The sequence below is a fragment of the Phoenix dactylifera genome, unplaced genomic scaffold (genome assembly GCF_009389715.1).
Source record: "Phoenix dactylifera cultivar Barhee BC4 unplaced genomic scaffold, palm_55x_up_171113_PBpolish2nd_filt_p 000277F, whole genome shotgun sequence".
Taxonomy (NCBI): domain Eukaryota; kingdom Viridiplantae; phylum Streptophyta; class Magnoliopsida; order Arecales; family Arecaceae; genus Phoenix; species Phoenix dactylifera.
Window position 1 is genome coordinate 444955 of NW_024067762.1, and position 22661 is coordinate 467615.

Here is a 22661-nt window from a genome sequence, read left to right on the forward strand (position 1 = left end):
TTAAAAGCTTAAAACTCAAGCAAGTTGCAATCCTAACCGAATTTGAATCTTACCCAATTAAATAGATCCATGTTTATGTTTTATATAACATATTTGTATTATTCATTTAACCATATAATGTATATCATTGTCTAGTGTTCTTTTTGGGGTATCTGGTCTTCTTACGTTACAAAATGCATAAATGCTTGTTTAAGTTATATAATGTATAAGTGCATCCAAACAAGATTCTATGGCAATACTGACCTATCAAACATATTCAAAATCTTGCCGTCTAATTTTAAATTATCTATACAAACCCAATCTAACTTGATTAATGCAACACAACATAGCACAGTTGGATACTGACCCAAACTTTGTTTAAGAAAAGATTGGGTTGAGGCTGTGTCGGGTTATGATTGGATACGAAGGTTTGACTTGGTCAGCATTAGCCCTCAATCCCACCTGATTAAGATAAGCTGCAATCTTGAGGAGAAACGAGAGAAGCGTGTCGTTAGTGAAAGGGTGGACAAATTATTGCCTACACTACAAGCACCATATGGCCGTGCACCCAGCCAATAAGGGCCGTTGGTTTCTGCAGGCCTCATTCATCAAGCATATATCTTGGTGCATTATTATAGAAACTATCGGCTGTGATCGGCTACATGTATGCCTCACGGCTGCGCTAGTGCACGCAGTGTAGGTAATAATTTCTCACATTTCTCAATAAGGTAAGGTAAGGCCAGCATCAAATTTGGTTTGAACCTTTACATGTTACTGATTATTTCGAAATTATATTATATGTTATGATATCTGAAAAATATGACTAGACAAATTATAAAAAGTTTATTTTGTATACATGTATGTATTCTCAGCATGACTATAATCTGGCCCTACTAATAAGAATTATTTGTTGGCCCTGTCAACTTATAATCTGTGAGAAAGCGGTTTCAATACCACACCATTGGTGATTAGAATAGCGGTATTTGGACACCGTTGTCACCGATGATTAATAATAGTATTTTTAGCAATTTGTGCGACCCATGCCACTGGGTTACAGGGCCATAGCCTATTGATGTTGGGATTCTGTATCAAAATTTTTATGAACTAATAATTACTAAGAACAAAATATATATCAAAAATTTAATCCACTAATAATTACTTCACCAAATACTTTGGAAAATATACTTTGAAGTATTAAATTATTTACCTCTTTTCGCTTTAAATCCCACTTCAGGCAAACATGTTAGATACACCTGTTTAATATCATTAAGATATTATTAAATTTAACATAATTTTAGAAGTCAAAATTAAATACTATGGTCTCATGCCCTTAGATCAATTTGGTCGGGTGACAGTGCCCGACTGCTCAGACCAGTAGGATTCAATGGGTCAGATAAAGAACAAAAGTGGTGAAATCTAAGTAGAGCTAAAGTATACAGATAAGGGTGCAAATGGGTCGGGTCGGACCGAGTCATGAGTGACCCCGACCCTGCCCGGCTCCTTGTTCGAATCCTAATGTTGGACTCAAACCCAATTCAATAGAAGATCAGATTAAGTCGATTGCTAAAATTTCTAACCCAACGGGTCATTCGAGTTGGGTCGGATTCATGTATAGTCCGATCCCAACCCAAAAATTTTGGATCTAGTTCGGATCTGTAATGTACTTTTTGTTTGTTGGTGACATTTTAAAAGGCTTAAACCGTTAATCTGTAATGTATTAATGGGTTCTATTCTTGATAAATTCAGGCACGGATAAAAGCAAAATGATATAGTTGTGCACATCTATTTATTGCTCATACCTCAAGACTCTTTGGTGTAAGTGGCGGCAGGGTAATATCACATTGAGATTGTTAACAAGCAGAAAATTCAAATGGGTCGTATCAGATCGGATCGGGTCTGAATTCAGTAAATCCAGATCCAACCTAAAAAATAGAACGGGTCCAATTTTAGAACCCAACCCAGCCCCATGGATCCTCCAAAATGGGTCGGTCTAAGCGGGTCGAATCGAGTCACGGGGCAAGCCGGCCCACTTGCAGCCTAATGTACAGATTGTGCACACGATATAACATATAGATATTATTTGACCTGCAAGTGGCCTATGCTTATTGAGCCTGCCCTAGCCTGAAGAATATATAAATGGCTTCAGATCCATATAATTTAATAGAAAAGCTCCAATTTGTGCTAGCATCGCTAAATCAGACATATTTTACTCTCAGAACAGCATCAACATATAACACCAATTAGCTATTGAAGATGTCTTTTTCTTATTCTTCTGCTTCTTTTCGTTTTTGTCGCGAGTGTTTCATAGGAAACGCTGAAGATACTCTTCTCCTTTCACGATCGTTCTTTCTTTGCCCGAGGATAAAGGTTCGAAGATGGCCTTCTCCTTTCGCGATCGTTCATTCTTTGAAGAGAATAAAGGCTCAAAAAACACTGAATATATGCCGTACGCTATCAAATGTGTGATGGTGGAAGAAGAGAATCCAGTGGAAAATGTTATATAACCAACAACCACATGATCACCACCACATAAAGCTCAAGACTGGGATGCCCTTGTACGCCCAACGCATGCACTGCAGAGGTCTATGTTGCAATTATCGGATTACACAGAGTTACGTTTATAACTATGAGCAAGAAGATTGCTTGGTGTCATGCTGTCCATCCCGGCACAGAATTGCTCACACTCGTTCTAGGCATTGGATCCGAATGATACCTGGGGATGACCTCCAAAAAAAAGATTCAGTTTAAACATTGGATATGACATTGATTGTAGAGAATATTTTTTAAGGAGAAAACTTTGACACCTATCGACAAAAAAAAAAAAGAAGGAAAAAAGAGAAAGTTGATCCTATCGACACCTATCGACACGAGAAAATTATATACCAGTTGGCGATTGCATGGCTTAGCAAATTTGTTGCAATTCATCACCTCCCTGTTCAATCAGAATATATTAAATCAGTACTAAGTACAAGAGAAGTAGGTCTATAATCTAGTTTTGAAACACCTGAGAGTCTCGCCTTAATCATGTATACGAGAGATTGTTGGTACTTCTACAACACTATTAACTAAATAACTAAGATAAAAATGACACCGGACGTGGATGAGACTTCCCGCTATGAAACCACAATGTTTGATGTCTGTAGCGAGCTAAACATGTGTTGGAATCATCATGAGAGATTGCGTGCAGTGAGAATTGTTTCACTTGAAGATAAAACCAATCGTTTGTAGATTAGCAGAACCGAGGTATTTTTGGCAGAGAGCAGAGCTTTATAAGCAGAGAGATTTGGCAGAACATACCCCATCGGCAGGGAGGGTTCGCAGTCCAATGGGTGGAAGAATCCATTGACGTGTTTGTTGAGGTGACTGCCCGTCGCATCGTGGTGAATTAGCACTTTGTTCCCAAATTTGTCCGGGCCCCAGCTTCATTTTGGCGTATCTAGCCTCCATCTAGCTTCTGAATTTTCCACATATTTTCATGCCCATTTTGATTGCAATGAAATACTCCGTCCCTTTCCTGAAGAATGATCTCCTTCGATCAATTCTTTCACACCTATTTAGGTAGTGGGAAAATCGGTGTATAAAACAAAGAGTAATTCTGCCACTTCCCTCCCTAAGATGCCATTCTTTGAATGACATTTTCGAGCAGAGCAAACTAGGTGTGTTAAGGGGAGTTAATGGTCTTTTTTTCTTTCGTACATCTCGAGCTAGGGATATTGGGCTGATATGGACCATGCCCAATATAGGCCGCTCAATCTACGAATCCAACAAAAAATCTAACTGAATCTTGTTGGATTACCCAAACAGATGTTAAGCGATAAACTAAGATATATAATAGAGAATTCGGCAACCCCATCTGACATATTGATACATCACAGCACTGTTTTGGGAGATAGATTTTAAGCCTAGACAGACTTTTCGAAGCACAGTAGTATTGTTTTTAGAACAAGTATCTCGGTCATTTAACTTTCATAGAAAAGCCATGAATCATCGACAAATTGCAGAGTCCGAAGGTCACCCAAACCTTTAACGAGAACAGAACCATCAGTGTGTCCCAAAATCCTTGCTAGCCCACCTATTGTGATAAACAAGGCAGGTGAGAGTAGGCCGCATTGGTTGGACTCCAACCAATGCTGACGAGAGTACCAATCTGGCCCATTAAATCCACAAAGTTGAGAAATCTAAGCCTCCAATACCGAGAAGGAAAAATGCCTCTAAAGCCTATCAAAGTCTTTTTGAAATCCAACTTTATACCGGAGGCTTTGCACTGAGTGATAATTTCATGAGCTAATAGGAGGTTCTTCAGTATGAATCTCCCCTTCATAGAAGCTTACTGCATGTTATCAATGAGATGTGGCAGAAACCATGTTGATCTCATGCCCAAGACCTTGGAAATTATTTTACATGCACTATTTAGTAAGCAAATGGGTCTAAATCTCCTGGTGTTAGCAATGAGATATGCAAAATTCAACCCAGAGAGATCTAGCTTCCCATCGAACAAACCTTCAAAGAGCACCAAGTGGATCATTCTTGATTAGTTTCCGATATCTTTGGAAGATAAGTAAAGCAAAACTATCAGGACCTAATGCTTTTTGTAACAACCAAGGACCTCACCCAAAATGGCTAGCCACAAGATATTACTTGAGATTCTTGATTCTGTATAAGTACCCAAGATCTATCCAGCAAATAACTGATGTGGGACTAAACATACATCCATACGAGTCTTCACATACTTCCCCCGTTTAAGCTTTTACATCCTTGTCCGGCTAAAGGTCCAAATCCATTCAAATTTAATCATAAGCACCACGATCGGCCCGTGGTCAACCTTTATGAACCCGTGCTTCAATATCTCCTAGTCCATATGGGCCATGGGCTGGGTCTGTTTTGATACTATTAAGACAATCCATGACTTCACCCAAAATGACTAGTCTGAAGGTATATATTGGATTCCTTAATTCTGTATAAGTACCCAAGATCTACCTAGTGAATAACTAATGTAAGACTAAACACACGTTCGCACGGGTCCTCATATTCTTGCTTCCCAAGGAGACATCTTTGATCTCCTCCAAGTTGAAAAGAAGATATCAGAGTAAAGAAGTCTATGCTTAGTGCTCCATAAAGCTAACTCCAATTGACATGAAGAGGCATCTTATGGTGACCCTCAGAGGAGAATAGCTTCTTGCAGAAAGGATGAAATCTATGAATGATATCATCTTGACTGTTAGACTCAATCCCTTCATCTAGCAAAAAGGTGATGGTGTTTCTTCTTGTTAGGAACCAAGATAGGGCACCCATGAGGGCATGCTCAAGCCAGGTTCAAGTCTTGGTTCATATAGGAGTTAGTATATGATGATAATTATTTTGTCTAGTTATTACAGCTCTAACAAACTTCAAAAATTTCTCCAACCGTTCTATAATAAAAGAAAAGGGATTAGAAACGGGAGAGATCATTGAAGTAAACTCCTCTCCTCTTTCCCATCTCCCTCTATTATTCATTAACCCACTAGACTCTTGGATTGTGAAAAGGAGTTATCATGTCAATTATAAATAGATTTCTGACCACAAATTCATGCTACAACAAGGAGGACAACATTCAAGAACACAGCTCAATGCATGTAATCCTAGCCAAAAAAGTTCATGGAAATATTGCACACTTCCGAAAGGTATGTTATTGGTCTTCTTCTAGTTAAAGATTTGGTTTCTATCACCTTCTTTCTTTCCTGAAGACACCCTACAAAAGAAGGAAGAATTTTTGTTGCATCCTCAACCTTTGCTTCCGCTATAATTCTTCTTTAGAATAGATATCCTTTAGAGATTATTTGAGGATCCTGTTGCTATTCAATTCATTGAGTGAAAGGTCTGTAGATGATCTTTGCTTTGCTCTCTGACTTTTCCTTTTTCCTTTTGACCATTGTTTAACATGTCTACATCGACTCAGATTAGCAATCCAGGCACCTTCAGAGCAGTCATTCCTCTAAAAAAATGCTAGTCCTATTGTATAATCACATCTAGCTCATCTCCTTAATCCACCAATCTTCAAAGCTGAAAACAAATGGCTTCCCAAACTTTAGAGCAAATTTAAGACAAATTAGAACATGTTTAGAGTAAGTGTTAGGTAAATGCAATAATCTAGGACCGCCGAAAGATATTTTTCGAATTTCTTAGTCCAGTATAAGTACCCAAGATCTCCTCGGCGAATAACCGATGTAGGACTAAACAGTCCGCACAAATCCTCACTACTCTCCTCTTTGTTATTGTGCCAAAATCGACTCATATTTTTCTAGGATTAACTCTTGAAACTGCCCAAAATTAAAGTCTTCTGTTTTTGCCTGTGGACATTCGGGGTCGGCTCGTAGTGTTCTTCAGGTTGACTCCTCTTAGTTCAAAGCTTTATAAATTTGAGTTTCATTCTTCCACTTTAAGAATTTTGGATTGATATATTCTTAGCATCCTATGAGCATCCTAGTATACTCCAAACAGGTAATTAGTAAACTTAAACTTCTTATTCAAATGTTTTGTATCATCAAAATCAAATATTTTTAGATTAATATAATACATTATGAATCGCTAGGGTGGTAAAGATGCTTACCAATATTGATTGATTTGTCTAAAAATTTCATCCAATAAAAAGATTATGCAGGATCTAAAACAATTAAAGCAAATTAGTAGGCTTTTCTAAGATACCATTTTTTTTTCTTGTTTTATTTGATATGTGAAACGCTACGGATCTTTTCTAAGCTCCACAACAAAGGTGGTGATTCTACATATGTAAATTGGTGGCTCCACCCTAGATGGTAGTCTGGGTCTAGGTACATTCCATCAATCTAGCCTAGCATCTAATGATTCTATCTCTTTCATGATCAGAAAAATTTTCAAAGAGATCTAATACTAGAAGATATGGATTGCATGGTAATAAAAAACATATATCTTGGATATGGGATATTGGGATTTGACTCCAGTGCCATGTGCGCCTCAGACATCAAGAGGCCTGGCTTCTACCTTCCAATTTGAGAATGTTAAACGGTAGAAAAAGGGGATCAGGCTCGGCCTAGCGTCAACTGATAGGAGACGGAGAGAGGCTTGGGGTCGACCGTGGGGAGGGGGAGAGGGAGAGGGTTTCGTTTTGAAGGAGAAAGAGGTTTGGCCATCAGGAAAACAGGAGAGGGCGGTGGTCTGGCTACAGGGGAAGAAAACAGAGGATTTCTTACCATAAAGACGTCGGTCACGGCAGAGGGGCACGATTGCGGCGCTCAGGGAGAGGGAAGGAGAAGATCTCGCCTAGGGAGGAGGAGGAAGCCGGTGATGGTGGCGAGGCAAGAGAAGAATAAGAAGGGATTCTGCGAATAATTATCACCATAATATATACTGGCATTTTGATTTTTTTTTTTGTTTTTTTTTTTTATGTGCACCAGCATCTTACTATATTCAGCCATGAGTATGTTCAGAATAATCACAGTACAAAACATACTCTAGTGCCACCGGCACTGATGAGGCCGAGGGTATCCTCCGAACCCCAGAGTTCAGTCCCCACTGGGCTTAGACAGCAAAAGCGACTGCTTCTCCTCAAATGTATTATCCATTTTGGGGGAGTTTCAGTCTCTTCCCCACGCACGATTTGCCCCACAAAAAGCACGTCTGAAGAGAAAGGGGTAGCCTCCTCATTTTAAGCAACAGACATCTCCGCTATCTAGTCGATGCGGGACTAAGTTCGGACTCTTTATTTTTCACAATAAGCACGTACTCCAAAAACCCTCCATGAGACGACGCAGAGTGGCATTTTGGTTGTTTATCACCATATTGAATTAACGGATTATCAAACTGTCTAGCTTCATGTTATTGCCCTTTTCTATGTAATTGAAGTTACAAGTAATAAAATTATAATACATATAGTTACATGCAACTTAGGCTCTTGTTACACAATTATTGTCATTTCCTATGATTTGTACTGTCTGGTTTTCTAACTATTTGCTCCATGTGAGAGGTTTGATATGTTTATTTTTCTAAAACCTATAAGCTTGATGACTAATTGTTCTTAGCTTAGTTAGTTGGCTCCAATTTCCACTTAAGGGAGTCGAAGAGGTCTAGGGTTCAAATGGTAGTGGAGTTGCCATAGTTGAAAAAGGCCTAGTACCTTTCTCTCCATTAGTTGGCATTCCTCTTCTGTGCGAGAGTTTCGAAGCTTACTTAAATTGCAATGGCATCAACCTCATTACTCTCAACTATGTCTTAATCCTAAGTTAGTGAGGGTCAACTATATGAATTCTTTTACTCTTTGCTAGTGGGGCATATCCCCATTGTTTTCTTATATGGATTCATGTTTATAGACTGTGACTATAGTTCTACTACTGGCCGTTAACCTACCTCAATCCTCCTCTTTTATCTAGACTTGGGATAGGTTATGCACAAAACACAGACGGAGTTAGATGGCAAATTCAATGTATTTCTAAAAAATGTTCATCAAACTTATCAAAATACATTGAATTAGGGGTATCATTAGGTCCTGCAAAACCCTAATATAAACCCTATGTGGATCTAAACTTGGACTAGTTTCCAACTTATAAATGGTGCTGTCATATTTATTTATGTAGTTTTTTGTTGTTTTCCATTAACAAAAATCATTTTATTGAGATAAATTTGCCGGAGGATGATTGGGTTGGTAACAGAAATTATTCTGCCCAGCAAGGACAGACATTTTGGAGGGGGGATCCGAGCATTTTTTTTGTTGGAGTTTGATCGAATTAAATTGAACTAAGGAGCTACTAGAGTCCCATCAATCTTTCAAAAGGAAGGAATATCTAATCAATGGTGGTAATTCTCTTGGAATGTGTAATGCATGCCTTTTACTTGAGAGGATTATTCTTATGCATTAGAACTCTAATCTCTATTCCACATCCTTTCTTTTTTTTTTTACCTTTGAAAATATTATGTGTGGTTTAGAAAGCCTCTCATGAGATACTTGGAAGCTACTCCCTTACTTGAAAATATTATGTGCGGTTTAGTCAAAGGAACCTTATCACAAAGAGAAGTGGAACAGGCAAGGTGAAATTTTTAGTTGAACCAATACACCGGTGGACTGATCCAACTACAAACCAACCAGCACAAAATACGCTAGAATTGTTTCATTTTCCCTCCTATCTCTTTTTGGTCCATACCTGTGCTTGTTGATTTATAGTTGGATTGATCCACCGTTGAGCTAATGGACCTAGTCCAATCAATAATCTCTCACTTGTTAAGGTTCCTATTATAAACTAGTTTATATTAATATAGACATTACACAAACATGTACATATAAGTTTTCAATCAGAAATTTGACTTTAGGGTTAAATTTTTAAATAATATGAACCTGCATTATTTTCTTTTCATCTCTATACAAAAATTGCAGCGCTCAAGAGTAGAATTAGCACTCTTTCTCAGCCTACAAATCTAGGAGCTACGTTATTATGATCAAAATCCATATAACTGTGGCTATAGAAAATGGGAAAAAAATGATCGACATCGTGATCTGTCCAAAGATGGAAAATGTCTAAATATGTGAAGATTTATTCAAATTGGAGACTAGAGCTTAGTTCAGTGGTAATAACTTGTTATGCAGAAATATAATTTTCTGATGGAACCAGAGAAGCTAGTTGAGGATGCTTCACTAGGGGGGGAGGGGGGGAGGGGGGAAACTAGGATACCACATCCTCAATTTCTAGTATACCCCTCCAGAAGAAATTTTTCTGATGGAACCAGAGACTAGCTTATCACGCTCCACTAAATAAAACCTAAGACCCCACATCCTCAATCTCTAGAAGACCCCCACAAAAAATTCACAATCAAGTCCCCAACTTCAATTGCACCATATCCATGTTATTGGAGATGGGGAGTTGTTAGCTTTATTATAGCCTATCAGAACTTATTAGAAGTATATGGAGAGACTAGAATAAAAAACCTCGACATAAGCATCGGACATCATAAGTATATCAATTCTTCTGACACTATTTTCCTAATGCAGGACCAAAACATACGCATAACCTTCAAAAATCTCCATGCGATGTATATTTTTCACAAAGATTAGAAGTATATTAAAACAAATAACCATAATGGGCACATGGATGCAGACTGAGTCTCTCTTGAGGATCTTAGTCAAGTAGTCCAACGATTACATAAATACTAGCTCTGGTTAGTTATTTAGCAACATAGTAGTAATTTTCCATCTAGATCATGATAAAAAAAATGGAAAATAAAAAAGAAAAAAGAAAAAGTGGGGAAAGAGCACCTTTTCTTCAACAACCAAAGGAATGTGGAAACTCCAAGGATTGGCTCTTTAGAAGAGACTCTGACTACTGCCAAGAAAACGGGAGAGTTTGAGAGGCCCCAACTGAGGGACCTTCTCCTCCTACATGAAATATACTCTGGCAGTGAAGCTCGGCATCATTAGCATCAGGAACGGAAACAGTACCCACATGCTCATCCTCCACCCCTGAACAAGTGAATCCAGTCGGCGAGACGCTGTTGGAAGCCTGCGAGCGAGTATACCGGGCAAGACCACCATACTGCAGGCTTGAAACAAGAGGCAGACCTATGGGAATCCGATCAGCTGACGGCACAACTGAGCATAGATTGATGCCTGAATTCTGAGCTGGAGATGACAGAAGAGAGAGAGCACAATCAGAGTCGAGGACTTGCGTTAAACCATCTGGAAACATCTTGCTGCTGCTGCTCTCTGATGGGGGGATGGCCTTAAGAAGCGGCTGGCGGACCGAAGCTGTCTCAAGTGCTGTTCTGCTGCTGAGGGTGGTCTCACCATCCTGCAAGAAAGGGAATTGCCTTCTTTCTTTATTGTAGCCATGGGAGGAGTCAGAGAAACGATGCTGCCTGTCAATGAGATGTAGGGGAGGGCGATGCGCATAAAGGGAACTCTCCTCAGTTTTGATGATCCCAGTCCAGTTAGGCTCTGGTGTGGCAGTTGGAAAGCTATGGGGATATGAAAACCTGGTCCCTGCACATCAGAAGATTTTATTAGAAAACAATAAATTTGTAGGATGAGGGACTATGCTTTTAATAGCACCAAGTCAATAACAGTTACATTCTATATCTCAGAAAGATAATAACAGAAGTAAGATATATAGAAGAGCTAACAAGTACTAAAGTTGTAATATGATTTCTATACATGTATGGCAAGAAAACAGCAAGCATGGAGAAGAAACAGCAATGAATAATGACAATGTCGCAAGATTTCTTGTATTTGGAAAACATACTCGGTTCTAGCAGCAGTGAGGCTGAGAGAGGCAGTGGTGGTGGCATTATTGATGAGTATGGCGGTAGCAATGCAAACAGGAATAAGGAAACAAATGTGATGGGAGCAAAAAATTTCGATAACCGATATTTTGAAATGTCAAAAGAAAACAGAAATATCTTTAGCAGCGGTATGTCAGGCCATTGGCACTGCTTTTCCTTTTTCAGAAACGGGAAAGTGAAAGGGCAACATAATGTGTCCTTAACATACTAAACAATTTGATCACATTTCATGCATAAGATTTAAGATAAATGGTAAAATTTGCAATTTGCTGAAAATTAGGTAATTCAGTCATTTAGGGATAAATCAGATAAATCATTCAGCAAGCTGGAAGAAACATTAAAAATCAGAAATTGCAGTCTGAGAGAGACACTTAGCAGACATGAAGCATATAATCAGATGAATTCTTCTGGTTTTTAGTTGGGAATGATCATGCATTGTATTTTAGTCTGCAATGACAAATCTAATTCTCCAGGTCTCATTCGACAATCCTGTGGCCATAAGCCAATGGAATAATCTTAATGCCTTGTAATGAATTTCAGTCACAAGGGCATAAAAACCTTGGTAATTTGTGAACATGCTGGCAGAAGTTGCAGGATCTGGCTGAGGTTTCCTTCGACGTCTATTGTGCCCATCAAGGCGTTTTCTACAGCTTCGTTTTACCTCATCAAATTCCACCAGAAAATGAAACCTGTGGGAAGAATAAAGGATACTGAACTTTTTATGAAGAAAAACATTAGAATAATAACACCCATAAATGCGAGCATACTTAGTGTTCTAGTGAAGGAGAAATCAGATAAAATGATCTGCTAATTTTTTGGAAATAAAAAGAAGCATGACAACAAACATCAATACTGTTTCCACAAATCCCAGGTTCCTTTTGCCAGGTAGTAATGGTGAAGACAGTAAACATAAAGTATGGAGCACAAATAAAAAGGTTTTGTGCAAGCATAAGAATGCAAATTCAACTCAACGATAAGAGTTCAGTGCGAGAGCATTATATTCACATGACAAATAAGGGTAGCAAAACATTGAGAAAATCTAGAATGGCACCTAAAATGATCTATAGAGGGAAAATTGGGTTCTAATCAAGAATTAGAAAGAGCAAAACAAACAGGTTTAGCAGACTGATGATATCGAATGATAACGGGAATCCTCAACCACATGTAGAAATAACAGTAAAAGTTCCATGTTTCAAGGGTCCTCTTTGTCACTGTTTTATCAGCTTGAACCTGCAGTCCAGCAAATACATCTGTGGTTGCTATTGTCCTGAAAAAAATTTCAATTATTGATAACTGGGCAAATCAAAATTTCAATGAAAGGATGTAGTTTATGTCATTATACAGCATACATGGAAAATTATAGATTCAGATAAGATGAATAGAGGTAAGAATGCCAATACAACCATCTTGTCTAGGGAAAAGAGTGGCTTAAAGACTTGTACAGCATTGAAAAGAAATAACAGAAGGCATTATGGATTCCAATAGGCACAATAGGCACAAATTAATACAGCACGCCATATCCTTTTTTTTTTTTGTATCACAAGGAATCACTGTGATGCACATACAACACAATATGAACATTCACACACACACACACACACACAGAGAGAGAGAGAGAGAGAGAGAGATTCAAATATTGAATAGAAAGTCTGAACATTTGTGTGCATGGGGAGGCAACATGATAAGATGATAGGACTTTGTCAGCTAAAATCAATCTGTTGGATTTAAGAACAGGGATAATAGGGAAAATGCATTGTTCAACCTCAACTGTCTCTAAGAAACTATAGCAATTTGAGTCCTTGGAGGCAATTTGAATAATGATACAGGCTACACCTTGCTTCTTCACAAACTGATACATAGCTACAATGCTCCATAGATGCGTCAGCCAATATGAAGATCAACCATGAAAATAACTTGCATACCTTTTGGTCCCGGGGACGAAGGGGGAGGGAATATAGAAGCATATAAATATAAGTGCACCTATATTTATATATGCATATGTATCATTATCTGATGACTAAATCTTCCATAGATGTGTCAGCTATTAAGAAGATCAACCATAAAAATTAACTTGCGTAGTTTTTGTTGGGGAGGGAAGGGAGGTGGGGTTCGAATGTATATGCATTATAAATATAAATGCAAGCATGTTTCAATATATACAAAAATATGTATTATATATACATATAGATGTATGTACCATTATCTTTTTATATACAGCTTGAATCAATTCCTTGACAGTTTACACTACAATCAAGACCAACAGGGAAGCAGGGATAGGACAAGAAAGAAGTAAAGAAGTTTCCATGAGTCTGGATACCTCAACATTTTACAATACTCCTCGACATAGATCAACAAAAGTATGATGCCATCACTGCTATATATCAACTTTTGGCATTTATACCTGGAAATTCTCGAGTCCGAACATTTAACAAAAATTTTAACAATTCTATCAGGCAAAAAGCAATTGGCCCAACAAATAATTTGCTACAGAAACATCCATGAAATATGGATGTATGCCTCTCCTTACTTGTAACAACTCAGGACCTCACTCAAAAAAGGCTAGCTGGAAGGTATTATTTGGGTTTCTTGATCCTGTATAAGTACACAAGATCTACCTAGCGAATAACTGATGTGGGACTAAACACACGCCCGCACGGATCCTCACTTTACTTCTTGAAGGTTCTAAGTCCAACTCTTCTGGACCCTTGGACACTTGACAGCTGTGTCAGATGTTCAGCTAACATCCTGTCCAACCACTAACAAGGTCACAAGCACTGGGGAGCATGAAGGTGTTTCAGCAAAAGTTAATGAAGGTTAGGGGAAAAGTAGGTTTGCAGTTAAGCTGAGAAATTACAAAATGGGATGCATGTAGCACAGTAGCAAATTGCATTGGTGATCAAGACAACCAGAGAATCACTAGTGAACTAGTGGCAGCTTCTGAGAAAGAAACCTCAAGAAGCAGTCTAGAGTGGAAGTGATAGAAGGGGACTCTAAACAATGTCAGTACAATACAATTATATAAGTTGGAGAAAAAAAAATAGCAGCAATAGAAATTACATGGTGATGTTTACTTGTGGTAAAAAAGGCCGCCTCAGAAATCAAATAGCAGCAAAGCAGGGTGACATGAAAACAATGCATGTGAAGCAAAAGTAGTTGGTCTAAACATTGCATGGATCCTAAAGCAAGAGAGATAAAGGCTGGCAGTGGAAGAGGTCCAATGTTTAATATATGTACCAATAGTTAATAATAGCAATGCTTGAAAATTTCAATCTTATTAAATCTTGAAGAGAGCCAAGTATTAGACACTAAAACAAAAAGAAAGAAATATGATCACCAAGGAAGGCCAAACCAACCCAAACTAGATGGTTCGGGCTGTACTGAACAGAACCAATCCAGAACTAGAATGGTTCAGCGATTGAATCGGTTTGGTCTCTTTAATGCCTCTTGAGCCCCCATCCCGACCCCCTCTGAGCCCTTCAAGGTCCTCTCTATCCCCCCACCCCCATCCCTCGAATGCCCTCCAAGGTCCTCTCTCCCCCTCTGCCTCTCACTTTCTCAAGCAAATCTTCACATGCATCGTCGCCACCGGCCTTCTCTATGACACCATCTCCCCCCATACCATCGCCACCGTCGCCCCCTCCAACCTCTTCCTCACCCACCCCGCCTTCCGCATCGCCTCCTCCCACGCTCCACCTTCACCTTCCTTGCTAAGGTGGGGACTAGCCTCGACGCACAGGTAAGCCCCTCCACCTCTCTCCCTCTCCCCCTTCCTCCGGCCCTCCCTCTCTCCCCTTCCCTCCGTCCTCCTCTCTCCCTGCCCCTCCCTCTCTCTTTCTCTCTTCCTCCCTCTGCTTCTCCTTCTCCCCCTCCTTGTTTCTATATACACTAGCATGACATGATATGGACCCATACCATACTGAATGGGTCACCAAGCAGTACTACCTTCGGTACCAAGTCGGCAAACTTTAGTTATCACAGAGTTTCAATATATGTCTGAACACAAAATTATCAACAAGCTTCATCAAGATGAAAATGTGCTTAAAAAGGGCAGAACAAATGATGATCTGGCTTAAGGGGATCAAGGGCTAAAAAGACCAAAGATGGATCCTAGAAGATTATGAACCATTGAGAATTTAAAGGAAACTTAAGAATTGAATGCTGAAGGTGTTAAAAGACCAAATAATAATGCACTTTATCATTTTAACAATGAATCAAAGCTTAAATGCTTAATCAACATTATATGTAGCCGAAAAGGGTATGATTAGTAGGTCTCACAATGCTTGAATAAGAAATAGATTATGAAAAGAAACAAGAATCCAAGAAACTAAAATAGTCTTATATTAACACCGGTGGAGATTTCGTGATGGAAGGTGGGCAAAATATGCTCCCAAGCACTATTCGCAGGCTATGGAAAAAAAGAAAAAAGAAGAAGTCCAACTTTAGAGAGTTCTCTTCATTCATGAAAAGCTAAAACAGAATGTCCTAAATAGAATGAACATATACTATATGGTTATATATTTAATATTGAACTATTAGTAGTAGGCTGATGGCATGTTCTTAGTTTGTAAATTTGCTCTAGTGATGAGGACCATTGGAATAACGTGAGCAGAAATTGAAGCCATGTCCAATTACCATCTCTAGATAGAGATCAGCAATTACTATTCATCTCTAGATAGAGATCACCAAGAACTTGGCAGCTTTTAGACACAAGGTCAGCAATGTCCAATTACCATGAGAACATGAAAGTCTTGGAATGAATTGAAAATCTTGAAAATGGAATAACCTAAAAATATGTAGTTAAAAGAAGTCGGCTATACCAGGACGCCCAACAATGGGGCGAATGTACTTCACCTAGATACAAACTCTCAATTGATATAACCATGGTCTGCCATACCGGTCTGTACCGGCCGGTACAGGCCAGTACGTACCGGTCCGGCCTGAGACTAGTACCGGATCAGCGTGGAATCCGGTACCGGTAGCTTATCGTTGGAGAATCGGTATGGAACCGGTACGGACCAGTACAGAACTGGTATATGACCGGTACGTACCGGTCCGGGCCGCTACCGGTACGCCGACCGGTACCGGTACGGCGGACCTTGGATACAACCCTTGCATAAGATTATATATACGAATGCACACGCATGTCAGAATTATTTAGAACTATGTAAATAGCCGAACATGATTGACAAGTTGATCTCCTTACTCCCACTTATTCTAGTTATCTTATAAACTGTGTATTTGTTCAGCTCATGCATTTTCTGTGGTCAGTCCATCAAGGCAAGACAAAGAAATATGGACCTATCTCCAATCCTCACTAGACCTTGTATTGTCAATTGCCAATTATAAGAACCTAAAAGTAGAAGCATGTGCAGTAGGAAACTTTCACTGTTTAATCTCTGAGAAATCAGCATTACCCTATACCTCACTCATGGGCCATTTTGATGACTTGGAGAAGTAAGGAGAAATCTACATGATGACCAAATCAGCTATTGTATTGGAATAGGAATCATGATACATGGAAATAACCTATGAGTTATTTTTGAGGTCCAAGGTCCAATGAACCTTTACTTTGATAGGAGAACTACAAATTAATCACTACTTTAATTTAGAGAAGGCTAGCTGAAAAAGAATTGTCTTCCATTTGCAACCACTATGGGTATCTAAATGATGATCTTACTAAGGCAGTTGGAGAAGCTCAACCACATATACCTTGTAGGCCTGTACAAATAATGCACTATGAGAACTTGCACCAACTTGAGAGATGCACTGCTCATCATCAGTTCTTGATTGATGCTCTAATATAAATTGAAATTGGTGGTGTTTCACTCTTTCTGCATCCAATAGCAAGCTGTAGTTTCGAGTGGAAGGGAGTGACAAATCTTTATGTTCTGGTGCAAAAAATCTTCTCTTTCTCCTCTTTCATTTTCCTTCCTTTATATTCCCCTCTTTCTTTGTTTCTTTTCACTAATCCCTGAAGCTCCTTTTTTCCTTTTAATTAAGTGATATACCCCCAAAATGATAATTATTATATTTGATACCCTAAGAAATAAGATACTAGCTGTGGCTCTGTGTGTGTGTGTGTGAGGGAGAATCTTTCTAGGAAATACTATTTTACTATCTCAAGATCAAAGGTTACAATTTAACCTCTAAAAATAGAAGAATGTAATACCAGAAATAATTTATCAGTTTATAATTCTCTATCAAAGCAAGATTTCCGAGTTTGATGTCACAACTTCCATATAGGTTACCTTATGTCTTCACTTCCACTTGAACCCTTGGCCTTCACAGTCTTTCAAGTACATAAGTACCTTTTTAATTAGTTCTACTGCACTTATCTCTAATTGGCACAAATCATTAACTTTCAATGGTGTACTCCTACTAAATACCACATACTAGGAAGTAATATTGGTTTCAGGAAATCAGTTATTATTGTTTGTATACAAGCAAACAATTTGTAAGAATTAAATGAATATAAATCTATAATATCAAAGAACGCGAGAAAGCTTTGCTGGAGAACACAGCAGCAGTAGTGAAGTATCAACTTATTATTTTCCTTTACATTTTACAATTGCAATAGCAATTCCCTTATAAGCTTTAAGCATGAAATGCAAGTATCATCTCCTCAAGGTAATACTGGTGATGTTACTGCACAATGAAAAAGGATCTGAAGCGTCAAGAATGACAACACGATCTTTAAGCTGCTAATCTTAAGGGGGTTCATAATACTTCTCATCATTGTCCAAGATCAGAATATCAAAAGCATCAGGTGTCACAGGAGTTTCCATTATTAGTCTCTCATTTAATCTAAGATTGACTAGTGGAGTTGCCATTAAACTGTTCTCAAGCACCATGACAAATTTTGTAGCAGTCATAGATTCATGCAAAAACGAAGAACTGTTTCAATTTGATGACCCATGTATTTGGTAAGAGGAAGTATGGAATGGGATAAAGAGCAAGCTTACCAGCAAGAAGTTGTCAGACTTAGTGATGAAGTACCGTAGCATGATTGTGAGACATATTCCAAGGCATTTGGTTGGATAAAAGCTATTGATGGTCAAAGGTGACAACTGGTTGAGTCGGTAAAGTCATTGGATGTTGGAAACTAATGACTTGGGTTCAGTTCCACCCTCACCACAATTTCAATTGGGCTTGCTCCTATCCTAGTTCTAGTTAAAGAAGAAAAAAAACAAAGAAAGATAGAGAAAAACTGATGATAGCCAAGGATTAGCTTGAAAGACTACAGCATTGTAAAAGAGGAGCATAAAGCCAAAGAAACAAGATGATGACACCTATGGTAACAGGATCTATGGCTCTGGATAGCAGGAAGACAACTAACACCTAATAGTAGATGACAGATTAGCAACAAAATGCAAGGGCAATTCTACAAGCCAGAAACCAATTAATTAATTAAAAGTCTATCTGAACCAAATATTTCCCATTAGGACATCAAATGATTATGAAAAAGAAATCTCTGTGAGTTCACAACAAGATAAGTGTTTCTTTCTGATTATTAGATATGGAAATTCTCATTATGGAAAAGCATACTAAATCATTCAGAACTTTCTTTGCAGAAGTTAGCCACAATAAGTGAGCAATTTAAAGAGACTGAGAGCTCGCCAGCTTATTCTATGATTTGAATAACTCAACTTAGTTCACTAAAAACACTGAGATTGGACTAGAGGGACAGGGATTCGGGATAAGAAGATTTTCAAGAAATGATATGCCAGCTCAATCTGTCATTTGCTTTCAGACATAAAAGAGAGGCAAATGGAAGCACGAATTTATGGCAGTTGTAATAGTGAATTACATCTAGCAGAGTTCCAAAAGGAGATTAGACAATAAGGATCCAAAGAATTCAATGTGCACTAACAAGAACTGGAAGATAGAAGCTGTCGGTGATGGGAAAGGAGAATAAGTTGGACAAGACTCATGAAAAGAAGGGCAGAAAATGAGCAGAAAACCAGAGAGTGGAAGTAGAATTTCTCATCCTAGGAATAAGACATATTGATGCTCACGAGGAAAAAGGAAAAGCTTAATGCTTTCTGTGAATCGGAAAATGCAGAATATAGAGAAAAGATTTTAGTCTTCCAAGGCAGTAAATGAAATGAGCAGAAGCAAAAAAGGTGACAGAAGAAAGATTTGAAAGATACTCTCGAATTAAAGAGCAAGATTTAGATCCGCAGAAGAACAAACAAGCGGCAGGAAATAAAACGAAAAGATGGGGCAGAACCAAAGAAAAGGACAATCTTACAATAACTTTTTGAAGATAATATATGTGTAGTCCTTGAAAAATACGATTGGACAAAATGACTTACTCCCTTCAAGTCAAAGTTTCAAGAGTCAAGACGGGCCACAAAAATTACCAGCAAGGTATTAAACAGATGGAAACAACAACATGAGAAAACAAAATAAGAGAAAATTCAAGGTCAATAAGAGAGAAAATAATGTGATGCATTGATTTTTGTCCCTTAAAAAAGACTCTAGAAAAGGTTATGAAAAAAATCTTAGGTTGAAGTCTGGAAAAACCTGGCACTGGTTGGAAGATGGTTACTATTTCACCTTGCAGCACCATGCCAGAAGCCTCAACTAAGTGTCTTAAGAAGGTCATCACTAATTAAACCGAGGAAGAAAAACTATGAAATTAAGGGTCAAATAGACTAAGTTTTATACCCAAAAAGAACCTGAAAAATTAAAATCGAATACAAAAGCTAGCACATAAAATTGCTAAATCACATTAAATGCTTTAATCAAGTGCAAGGGAAAAATATATCCGAAAAAACTTTCAAAATATCAAAAAGAAACGATCCATCCTCTCTTTAAATCATCAACTGCGGTTGCGGCTGAGATTTCTTAAGCAATTGTTTCAGCGCATAGCCACAAAAATTAAGAAGCATGAACCTTTTTTCTATATTTCCAGACAAAAGTAACAAAAGAATTACAGTCAAAGAGCATAAAGATAATTATATTGAAGAGTAAAAAAATTAGATTCTAAAAATTAGATAGCAGTCAGACTTGAATTAAATGAAGGCATAATAAGTTATCTTCCATGGCTTCTTAAAGCAAACTGTGATAGATGTAGCTTTGGTGTAAAACAGTCATAAAATTAATAGCAACCATTCAGCACATCAAAATCTTATACCAATAAACATTCAGAAAAATTAACTATAACACAACAATTTCAAGTATATATAGGAATGCCTTGCAAACAGAACACAAAAGAATTTGCACTATATAAGTAGGAACCATTGCGCAACTACAAAATTGACAAGATTTACCAATCTCTCCCATGAAATCCGGTTTCATTACCTGCTGCACTGCTGGCAGAAACGTTGCTCTTGCCCACCTACCATCACTACTGGGGTCTTGGAGTGGACCTCGCAAACCTTGTGCCGCCGGTGATACTCTCTGCACTTACTCAGGTCTGCTTTGCAACCATCAACCGAGCATGCAGCATTGTGGCTGCCATTGCCTGGGGCTCGAGGCCTCTTCGATGGACCGGATGAGGACACCATCATCGTCGACACTCTGGGCTGGTCTGTCCACTTGTTCGATGATCCGAAATCTCCCAAACCCCCTAGCTTCAAATCAATAGAGCAATCCAGACTGCTAGCCCGCTGTCCAGGGCCGCTGCTAGAGCCAACCACCGAACCCATACTGGGCTCAGTGCCACGCTCCAATTCTGCCAAATCCCAAGGAGGCATCTTCAAATCCCACTCCATGAAAGCAACCCTCTCCAGCTCTTCTACAGCTTTGTTATGCTCTCTTTCTCCTCTCTTCCTTTCAGCCTTCTTTTAGTATCTTTCCTTCTACTTTGTTGTTTCCCTTTCTCTCCTGTCACTCTTCTCTCGCTCCCACTCACACCTCTCTCTGTCAATCCTACTTATTGCCTCTATAACCAGTCCATCAGACACAGCAGCTGCCACTACACCTCCCCCTCCACAAATTCCAACCAGGACTTAACCAAACGAGAAGACCAATACCGATGAAGTATGCTTGAGCCAAGAAACATTGATATGCAAAGCTGGAGAAAAGAAAGGACTCAAAAACAAACAAAAGGACGGGAATCCAGTATAAAAGCCAGAGGAAAGAGACAGAAAACATAAGGATTTAAAAGAAACAAGGTGGAAGCAGCAAATCTAACAACCCAGTTCAAGAAACCTCATCTTGAAAAGCCTAAGGACAGCCTAAAAGTGCAAGCGGAGGATCAAAAGGCAGGCATGGACATCCAAGAACACATAAAAGAACTACAGCCCGGATCAGAAAAATCTCATCTTGATAAGCCCGAATGCTCTAGTGTTACAGTAACCTTGGAAGAGCCTCTTAAGAAGGTATTAAGACAGGAGAGAACAGGGATGAAGAAAAAAAGGCAAAAGCACCGAGCCAAAAGACCAGGAACTGAAGACTGGTCAGTACTTACGTCCTGCAGCAGGGGCAATAGAAGACTGATTTGGTTCTGGGCTTTCCTACCATTCAATCCCTGACAGGGATTCCACAGGGAACCATAAATGTGAAGAGGGAAAAGGGAACTGTGGTGGTGTAGGTTGAGGACCTCACAACCCTGCCCACCTTATCAAAGCTTACACATTTGGATGCAGACACTGGCATGCAGGAGGCTTGTGCTACAATTATTGGAAGGAGTCACAGTGAAGTTGGATATTATGTTTATTATCAAGAGAGAGGGAATAGAGGGAGATGGGGTGGGTGGGGGGCTAACACGCTGCTAAGCAGCAAATCCTTTGAGTGACATATGGGTTTTGTTTTGTTGCTCCTTCTCTATATATGAAAAAAATAAAGAAAGTGAGATTAAAATAAGCAGAGAGAGAACAGGGCTTGGTTGCTTTCAACTTTTCAAGGGTGAGAAAGTACAGAGTGGAGTGGGGAGAGGGAGGAAGGAGGGGGTAGAAGGGTTAAACACACAAGTGTATATGCTTCAAATTTGCTGACATTTTTTCCTTTTCCCCTTCTTTTACTTTGTTTTTCTTTGGTCTATTAATCAGTTTCCAGTTCCCAGCTCAAAGGATATATGCTCTTCTGAAACTCCAAGCTTTTCTTTTCTGGCATTCATGCCTGGTCAACATCTTTTTTTGGTGTTTATACAAGCTTGACTCCTCTGAGGCCAAGATTCCAAATACCAACGCCAACAACTCTTCAAAGAGTTTAGGTGTAACCACCAGCCGGTGAGCTTACAGGGCCTTTCTCTCCACCACCTTGTTCAAATAGTGATGTGCCTTGTGGAATAAGGCCATTTGCCCATTCCCCACTTACCTGCCCCGTATAAGGAATAGCGTCCTTTTTTTTTTGGTGGATTGGTCATGGAAGAAGATCCAATGCAATTTTTAATTTTTTTCGTATGGCTTTGGAAAATTATTATTTATTACAACCTTCTAGGATACGGGTTTAACTTA

General features: G+C 38.9%; 1 protein-coding gene and 1 long non-coding RNA gene across 3 annotated transcripts; both read right to left on the minus strand.

The window, feature by feature from the left end:
• Nucleotides 1-2440: 2440 nt before the first annotated feature.
• LOC113463533 lies at nucleotides 2441-7361 on the minus strand. The gene is made up of 3 exons (XR_003387892.2): nucleotides 7185-7361; nucleotides 2863-2911; nucleotides 2441-2692 (listed from the first exon to the last, which is right to left on the minus strand). It is a non-coding gene; the product is annotated as an uncharacterized LOC113463533 (long non-coding RNA).
• A 2662-nt stretch (nucleotides 7362-10023) lies between these two features.
• LOC103719125 (squamosa promoter-binding-like protein 16) lies at nucleotides 10024-22174 on the minus strand. Of its 2 annotated transcripts, XM_039117832.1 has the most exons (4): nucleotides 21674-22174; nucleotides 20563-21277; nucleotides 11815-11945; nucleotides 10024-10957 (listed from the first exon to the last, which is right to left on the minus strand). In XM_039117832.1, exons 2-4 carry the CDS (start codon nucleotides 20973-20975, stop codon nucleotides 10299-10301), a joined length of 1203 nt encoding a protein of 400 aa, XP_038973760.1. In that variant the 5' UTR covers nucleotides 20976-21277; nucleotides 21674-22174; the 3' UTR covers nucleotides 10024-10298. The 2 variants fall into 2 exon arrangements, with proteins under 2 accessions (XP_038973760.1, XP_008806431.1); XM_008808209.4 differs by having other exon boundaries at nucleotides 20563-22174.
• Nucleotides 22175-22661: the final 487 nt, after the last annotated feature.